The 8,921-nt window shown below is 54.4% G+C and overlaps 1 protein-coding gene across 1 annotated transcript; it reads left to right on the forward strand.

Annotated features, from left to right (window-relative positions):
* The first annotated feature begins 3,436 nt into the window (after positions 1–3,436).
* On the forward strand, positions 3,437–6,371 carry VRTN (vertebrae development associated). The gene is made up of 2 exons (XM_058807477.1): positions 3,437–5,689; positions 6,234–6,371. Exon 1 carries the CDS (start codon positions 3,437–3,439, stop codon positions 5,462–5,464), a length of 2,028 nt encoding a protein of 675 aa, XP_058663460.1. The 3' UTR covers positions 5,465–5,689; positions 6,234–6,371.
* Positions 6,372–8,921: the final 2,550 nt, after the last annotated feature.

Raw genomic sequence — 8,921 nt, forward strand, 5'->3', positions numbered from 1 at the left:
GTCAGGTGAGTGCCGAGCCGTGCTGGGCGCCGTCGGGGCCGCGGCTCCTCGCCATCCCTTCCAAAGCCGCGGGCTGTCCCGCTGTGGCGGCACCATCCCCGGGCGGGCGGGCGTCCGTCCAGTCCCCTTCTGCCCTCTGTCTCCGCTCGGCAGCTGCCCGGGCACCGGCGGCCTCTCCCCCGGCCCGGGGCTGTGTGTCCCTTTGTCTCCTGGCGAGGGGAGCGGCCGCCTGTGCTCCCACCGGGGGTGCGGAGCCGGCCCCGTCGCGGGGCAGCCGCACGGAGCCACCCCCGGCGCCTTCGGGAGAGGCGTGAGCAGCCGCGGGTGCCGGGCTGGGGGTGTCCCTCAGGCGCCGCCCGCACCGAGCGCTCAGTGCCCCCGCCCGAGGGGCGGACGAAGCCGGACTTGGCTGCAGTGCTTCGGCCTAGGTTAAGGTGGGTCTGAGGCTTTTCCCTCTCTTGGTGAGCTACGTCCCATTTATGAACTTCGGTGGATCTGTGAATATTGGCAGATGGAGCAGGCATCCTGCTGCCTTTGCTGCTTGCCCCTAGAGCTCCTCCGGTGATATTTCTAGCCTAGACAGCTGCTGGAGGCTACTACTTCTGTGCTCCTGCCGTACGGTCCCGCTGGTTCAAATATCCTCCTCTCAAATGAGTGCCGGTACCACTGGGGTGGTGTGAACCCCAGCTGGGGCTGGGCAGTGAGCCATTGTACCCAGGTGGGCTGGGGTGCATGAGCACCCCTGCTCCTCTGGGGTACATGGGGTCTTGGGCAGTTGGGGGTGAAGTCTCCTGGATTCCTTCTGGTGGGAGCAATTTTGGGACTGGCTGGGGGAACTTGCGCTACTGGATGCCACCAGCCCATCAGTTTAGGTGAGGGAACGTGATCTGCAGCTGTTTCTTATCTGTTACAATGCAAAAGTGGCCAGGTTAGGTAAAACCTTTATCAGCAGCAGAGAGCGCCCTTAGTTACTTCTTGGTGCTGAGGTGGTTTAGTGAACACTTGTCTGTCGTGTTCAGCATGCTTCCCTGGGGCTGTGCAGGGAGAAGTGTTCCCTTTGCATCAGGTCCTCTGTGCTGAGAGCTGCTGGGTTTGATCTGGCCATGAACCAAGCCCTCCAGCTTTTCTGACTTCTGTTTCTGATTACCCAAGCCTCTCTCCACCTGCCCCAGGAGTTCCCTGCTGCTGATTCAGCTGTGGGTTTTTCCTTAGGATTGCTCTGGGAGGCAGGAGCTGACAGTGACATTGAGGCTGTGGATTTATTGCTGAAGAAAAGGATTAATGGCCATTAAGCTGTGCCTCTAGCTCTTCCTCAGTCCTTAAGGGGCTGGGAAATGCCTACTAGGACAGAAATACCAGGGTTGTTGCTGATGCTCTCTAGTTTATATCAACTATGTCCTCACCCTCTTCTGGGTGAAAGGCATCTGTCTTGTCTTTCTTGGCTCTTCTGGTGGGACAGTGCTCAGCAGACCTTGGCTGTTGGAACGGGAGGTGGCTGGCTCCCAAAGCATTTGACAGACCACAGAGAGGGAGGACTTGGGCTCTCTCAGCCCTACAGTTGTCCTGAGTTGTGCCTTTGTTTCAGCTCCTCAAGGTCATGTCACTCAACATAGTCTTAGTCAAAGTTTCTACAGACTTCTAGGAAAATAACAATGCAAATCTGACCTGAAGTGACAATTCCATACCTTCTCAGACCAGGATTTTAGGACAGGTTTATCTTCCCTGCTTCACAGCTGTGTGCATTCTCCTGTGTTTGTCTCTAGTAACTGATGCCCTACAGCTGTGGGAGCAGCTGTAAGAACGCTCTGGCCTCTGACATGCAGGAGATTGTGGAGAAGTTTGGAGCAGGGGAAGGGATGCAATTGGTGATTACCTGTGATCTGATTAAAGGCAAGACTCAGTGGCAGCAGCATGGAGGCTTCCTTGTGAAGAAGAACTTTTATGTGTCTGTGTGATTCTGTGGCACCTCATGTGGTTTGTTCATGGCCGGGGGCCATAGATGTCACAACACTAATAACCATATCTGCAGCAGGGCTGAAAATGGGGAGAGTTCTGGCTGGACATCTGCTTTACTGTAGAGCTGCTGCTTTTCCTGCTTCTGCTGTTCCTCATGTACCCACAGAGCTGTGAGTGCATAGTCGTACCTGTGAAGTGTTGAGAGAAGGTGAGCTCTGGCTGGGCTGTGAACTGAGCAGGCTGCAAAGTGATGCTGTACATAGTAGGTGTGATATGAGAATGAAGATTAGGAGAAAATGGAGGAGATTTGGCTTCTTGAGTGAGGTGTTGTGGTCCCTGGGAGAAAACTGGCCCAAAAGGGGGAGAGTAGGCTGGCTGGGGAGAGGCCTGAGCTGTCTGACTGTGAAAGGATGCTGAAGAGGGCTGCACTGATGAAGCCAGAGCTAAGAGCTGTGCAGCCATCATGAAAGCCCCTGGAGTGGTGGGGACCCTACTGGATTCCACAAGCTGAACAAAGCTTTTGGATTCCTATGTGGAATCCAGTAGAAACACAAAGCTTTGACCCTTTGTATTCCATGAGTTCCATGTATTCCATTCCATTCCTCTCTCTGGCATGCAGAGGGACGTAGGACGAGACTGGGACCGGCTCAGGCAGGGAGGAGTGCTCCATAAAGAGTCTATAGTACCCACTCAGTGCTTGGACTCTGTCTGTACTTTTGGGTTGCCTCCTGCCTGGTAGCTCATCCAAGAGAAGCCCTCCTTTCGTGCCTTCTCCTTTGCCGGTGGTGTGTGCCGGCTGTGCAGCAAGTGACATCTAGTGTTGGCTCAGGTACTGTAGCCATGGCTTTGGCTCTGTCACTTCCATCTGAGGTTCTGTGGCAGTTTTTGGTGCCTGCAATGGGTGCAGCTGCAGTGCCCTGCTCTGAGGGACAAGGCAAGCTCCTTGCCCCATCTTCTGTTGTGCTTGAACCGGGTGCACCCATGACCCCGTGCAGGGGGGCTCTGTCACAGGTCCTTTCCTGCAGCGATGGCAAATGTTTTCCCTTTGAGGGAAACTTCTCTCTGGGTGCTCATAGGGGAGTAGTAAAGTGGAAATGATGGAACCACTACAGGGAGAGGTCGGTGTCGGGGTGATGCCCGGCCAAAACCAGGTATGCCGTGGTAGGAGGTGACCTGGCTTCCCACCCCATGGGAGCAGTCAATCCTTAGTTTCGCCTTGCCAAGTGTAGGCTGTGTGCCGTATGTGCTGCCCACAGGAGGTCACTGGTGAGCAAGCTGAGCTGTTCCACTCCCGGGTCTGCCTGGTGAGGACTGGGGCTTCCTCCTGTGTCCTTGGAATGTGCAGGGTGGCCTTTCCTCTACCTTTTTCCCCCATCCTGTCCTTTGCGCAGGAGCTGGACTTGGAGGCCGGGTCACTGCCAGTCTGGAGTGTGCAGTATTTTCATCTCCAGTGACTTCTTTATTTTTGCCATCCTTCAGGATGATCCAGAGGCACCAGCTGGTGCAGTCTGTGCTGCAGGAGCTACAGGAAGCCACCGAATGCTTTGGTCTGGAGGGCCTCACCAGTGCTGCGCTAGAGGCAGAGAGGACCTTGTCATCCTTCTCCCTGCCTGGTTATTGTGGAAGTCAGTTCCAAGAGGAGCTGGAGGTTGACCGGGTAGCCAGGAGCCTCTATCCTGAGGATGCTCCGAGTAACATGCTGCCTCTCGTTTGCAAGGGCGAGGGGAACCGCCTCTTTGAGGCTGCTAGTGTGCTGCTCTGGGGCAACCCCAGCCTCAGCCTGGAGCTGCAGGTGCGAACTGTGGTGGAGATGCTGCTGCACAAACAATACTACTTGAATGGCATGATTGATTCCAAAGTGATGCTGCAGGCTGCCCGCTACTCCCTCTGCACTGAGGAGACCCCGGAGATGACCAGCCTCCCCATGGCTATCCTGGAAGCCATCTTTGATGCTGATATCAAAGCTACCTGTTTTCCTGGCACCTTTGCCAACATGTGGCACGTCTATGCTCTTGCCTCAGTACTGCAGTGTAACATCTACTCCATCTATCCTATGAGCAACTTGAAGATCCGACCCTATTTTAACCGGCTGATCCGGCCCAGGAAGTGTGGCCCACGAACCTCCACGCTGCACATCATGTGGTCGGGGCAGCAGCTCTCCCGGCAGGTTTTCAAAGCACAGTATTTTGTGGCTGTGGTTGGCCTGGAGGAGCTGGAACCCACAATACCTTCACCAGAGCCTCCTGTCCAGCCCATGAAGACCCTTGAGCTGCTGAACAGTGACCCCCAGCTGACCTACTCCAACCTGCGTGACCGCTACAGCATTACCAAGAGCACCTTCTACCGCTGGAAGCGCCAGTCTAGGGAGCACCGGCAGAAAGCGGCTGCCAGGTTTGCAGCTAAACACTTCCTGCAGTCCTGCTTTCAGGAGGGCAATGTCATCCCCCTCCAGCACTTCCGACAAATGTTTCCAGAAATCTCCCGATCCACGTACTATGCCTGGAAGCATGAGATGCAGAGCATGGTCAATGGTGACACCTCTGCTCTGTCTGAGGCGCACAGCTTGCAGGAACTTCACAGGGTTGTCCCAAAAAAGGCTGATGTGAATGAGCCAAGAAATCCGCAGGGGAGCTTGAAATCCTCAAGTACTTCTCCAGATCCCATTCAAGCAGGAATCTTTATGCAAGGAGCCAAATCCTACCTGGAGAAATGCATTTCTATGAACACTCTAGTGCCTTACAGATGCTTCAAACGCAGCTTCCCAGGCATCTCCAGGTCCACTTACTACAACTGGCGAAGAAAAGCAATCAAGGAGAACCCCAACTTCAAGCACCCCCAGTCACCCTTGGATAACCAGAAAACTCTAGCTATAGGAAAGCCATTCCTGCAGCTGAAGCCAAGCAGTGTGCCTGTTAGGAAGAGACGGAATGGAGACCGGCCAGCATCCAGGAGTCTGCTGCAGCTCCATCCTTCTCTGTGCTGGAGAAAGCAGCTGCGAGACGTGGCCAGGAGGCAGGTCCAGCAATGGCAGCTGCCGTTCTGCAAGTACCGCCTGCGCTATCCATCTCTCTCCTCCACAGCCTACTGGTTTTGGAAGGGCAGTGGCCAAACCATTTGGCAGCGTCCCCTGCCCTGGAGCAGCTCCAGCCTGCCATTGAACCGTGTGTCTTCCCTGGCACCTCCACGAGCAGAGCCAGGCCTCAAACCTCAGTGCCCTGTGGAAGTAGCCACCAAGCACATAGATAAGCCAGTGCCTGCTGTGCCATGCAACACCAGCATTTCAGGCTATGCCATGTCGGAGAGAGCCAGCAGCCGGATGTTTGTGATGGATGTCATTGCCACTGCCCAGTTCAAGGCGCAGGCCAAGCTGTTCCTGCAGCAGCGCTTTGAGTCGAAGACCTTCCCAACCTACAAGGAGTTCAGTGCCCGCTTCCCACTCACGGCCCGCTCCACCTATTACATGTGGAAGCGCGCCCTGCACGATGGGCTGACATTGGTGGATGCCTGAGCTGGCCACAGCTCCTCTGCTGCTGTGCCCTTTGGCTCTCTGGTGCAGTGCCCGGGTTGGGGCCTCGCTGATTTTTGTTCTGGTTTGGTTTTGTTTTGTTCCTAGTCTCTGGCTTTCTTTTTTGTGTGGTTCAATCAGGTATGGGAGCATCCTCATAGTGCCTATTGCCAGAGGCTGGAGGAGTGGAAGGAGAAGGCATTGAGTATCCCAAGGGAGAGAGGCCAGGTAATTTTCCTTTCTTTGTGCTCAGAGGATGAGCAAGGGAGGTAATACTGTGCCAGTGTCAGGGGATGCTGCTGGGCCTCATGAGATGGAGGATGTGAAAGTCTCTCTGCCCCAGGTGGTTGCTTGAATGAGTAATGTGGATGTTCAGGATGAGCATGGAGGTGCCTAGCATCTCATCAGTGAGCAGAGTAGTACTGGCTCAGCTGTAGGTGAGGAGAGGTTTGGGGAGTGCTGAGCTTTATGTAAGAAGCATCTTTGGGCTTTTCCCAGCTAAGGAGAATAAAAGCTTCACTTGGGATGAGTGAAGCTCTTGCTTTTAGTCCCCGCCTCTGGCTGCTCTAATCTTTCCTAGATGGAGAAGAGACTGGTAGATGAGGGGATTTGTTTGTGTCCTCACTGTAATCTGTATGCTGGGAATGCTAAACCAGGAGTCAGTGTCTTCTGCAGGCTCTGCAGAAGCTGTCCCTGACCTTTCAGGTCTTGTAGCAATAACCTTTCACACAAACCTTTATTCTCTCAGCTGGCAGCTACCCTACTTTTCTAGGGTCTCTCTTCCTGAAGGCTAGGAGAATGCAGAGAGACTGCAACTTGTGTGCCCAGTGTCCCTGCATCCCCTGTGCTGTGCTGCAAGCAACATGGATGTGTATTTCTCACTTGTAAGAAACCAAAGCAATAAAGACTCTTCCACTCCTAGTCCTGTGTGGTTTCTCACTCTCACTGCATGGTTTCTGGGCAAGGCTTTTTTTCCCTCTCCCCCTCTGCTTTCTAAAACAGTTGAATGGGCAGAGAGAGACTGTGCACACGTCAGTCCCTGCTCCTGAGAAGGTCCTCTTATGGTTCCTGGTGAGGAGTGTCTGCTGCTTGATGTTGCCTCTCTGGAGGCCTGGCTGGAGCTGTGCTTTCCCTGGTAAGAGCCTAAGGCTTGCTTTCCAGAACAGATACAAGGCTGGAGATAACCCAGTGTGCCCAGCCCTGTGTGACAGCAGGGGTGCACAGACAATGTCTGAGATGGTGGTGGTCGTGCCCTGAAGTGGTGGTGGTGTACTGGGAGGCTGAAACCACCTGCTTGTACCTCTGCCCTGTGAGCATCTTGAGGTGTAAGGCTGAGGTGGTCTCTGCCTGACTCCAAAAACCCCCATCCCCTTAGTGTGTGAGTTCTCCTGTGCTGTCTGTCAGCATGGCTGTGCAGGACTAAACTGTAGGATGTCTAGGGCTGGCTGTCACCACTGGCTGTCACCAACTGCAGTACCTGGTCTTGCTTCCCAGAACTCAGAGCAACCTACAGATGCGTGGGGAGAGCTTCCCAAGCTCTGCATTTACAAGGTCAGCTCCTGAGGCTGGGTCAGCAGGACTGACTCTTGTCTTACTTTCAGGCCTTTGACAGGGCATTAGGAGCTTTGGTGACCATGATAAGAGGAGATGCCATAACACACGTGGCATGTCTGTCCCAAATCCATCCCCCTGCTCTGCCCCACCTCCTCCCAAAACTGCTCACAAATTACTTGTTTTTCCTTAAGGTGTCTGGAACCTGTCACTGGCTGCTGCAGCCCAGTCCTGTTCCTGAGTAGTCTGGCTTCATTCCCTGTGAGCCTCCTAGGCAGAGGGGCCCTGTGCTAGAAAGTTCTGCTGAGCTTTCCTCTGCAGCAGCCTGGCAGGAGAAAGGGGTGCTCAGGCTTGTCCTGTGGTGGGGCAGCTGTGTTGAACCAGGACCTGGGGCATGTCTAAGAAACCATTTAGCTCCTTGTCCTTGGTCATGGTGGGGTCTCACCACTGCCCATCTGGTCTGGCACATCCTCTGTGGTCCCAGAGGAGAGGTTCTGTGGCACTTGCTGTTTTGGGAAGGGAGGCACATAAGGAGCAGGGAGCTGCCAGGCAGTGCTGTGTGCTGCTGCAGAGAGCCCTGGGCTCTGTGTCAGGAAGTAATTGAAGTAATTAGCTGCCAGGGAGGACTCATCCATGAACTCCTCTAAGGGACTGAGCTGGTAATTACTGCAGAAAGATTACCTATGTCTCCAAACTGCTGGAGGCTAGAGATAGCTGCTTTCAGCAGCAGTGGTGGTTGTGGCAGCAGCTGTGAGAATGGATGGAAGACCCACCCCCAGAGTGTGGAAGCAGCAGGAAGGGTGGGTTTTCTGGTAGTGGCTGGTGCCAACATGGGCCCTGTTTGGATGGCCATGAGGCTGGGGCAGCCTGTGCCTTACAGCAGGGCTGGGGCATCCATCAGCATGGATGGTGGTCAGGTGCTGCTGGGGGCAGGTGAGCATCAGGAGAGCCTGGGGGAGCCTTTGTGGTGTGGCCCAGTGCTCTGCAGGGTGAAGGAATGGCTTCTGCTTCACACCACCCAACTCTCCCTGAACTGGGAATGCTGCATGCATCACACCTGGCCAGTTGCAGGATGAATCTCTTCTGGGTACTGGGCTCCACAACCCTTTGCAAGACAAATTTTAGAAGCCCTGATGAAGAGATCTGGGTGTAATATTTTCCATGCCCTAAGCTGGATGCCTGGGTGAGGCATGGTGGGGAGAATAATACTTATTTGCCTCCCTATGCCTTGATGGCAGCAGGCCATGTTGGATCACTGCCAGCTGGCACCACCTAGAGGGTGAGTGCTCCTTCATTATTGATGTCATTTGTGGCTGAGCACAGTTTAAATGGGGGGAAATTGTAGGAATTGATTGGTGAATGTCTTGCTGCTATCACACTGGGCTGGTGCTGAGAGGTGAATTTGGGGTGGGCTCTGCTGCTCCACATCACAGTGCCAGGCACCGGGTGGTGAACGGTGCCCCTTTGCACCTGGGCAGTGAGCTTTAGCTCAGGTGTCACCTCAACTCCTTCACAGACAGGTGCTCATAAATACTGAGCTCAGAAACGATGAAAACTAAAAGGTGACTGAAAAGCAGGAGCTGGGGGGCTGCCAAGCACACAGGGGCCAGCCTTTAGCTTACCTGTAATTCGGGGCTCTCCTCTGCCCTGCCACTAAGGCATCTCATTGCATCCCTGGGAGGAGTGTGGGAGGTGGGCAGTGCAGTGCAGCAGAGCCTGCCCAGGTGCTGAGTAGTTGATTATGCCCGACATTTAGCTGATACATGTTAGCTCAAGCACGGCTTTACCTCCAGATTTTGCACAGGCAGCTTGTTTGTTGGTGCAAAGAGCAATAGTGTTGGTCTTAAAAGCACATCAAGGTGGCAAAAGGGTTGCATTTCACAGGATAGCTCCTGTGCTTCCCTGGGAT

Source organism: Ammospiza caudacuta, chromosome 6, assembly GCF_027887145.1.
Source record: "Ammospiza caudacuta isolate bAmmCau1 chromosome 6, bAmmCau1.pri, whole genome shotgun sequence".
Taxonomy (NCBI): domain Eukaryota; kingdom Metazoa; phylum Chordata; class Aves; order Passeriformes; family Passerellidae; genus Ammospiza; species Ammospiza caudacuta.

Coding starts and splice junctions, on each gene's coding strand:
- VRTN (XM_058807477.1), top strand. CDS start 3,437: ATGATCCAGAGGCACCAGCTGGTGCAGTCTGTGCTGCAGGAGCTACAG.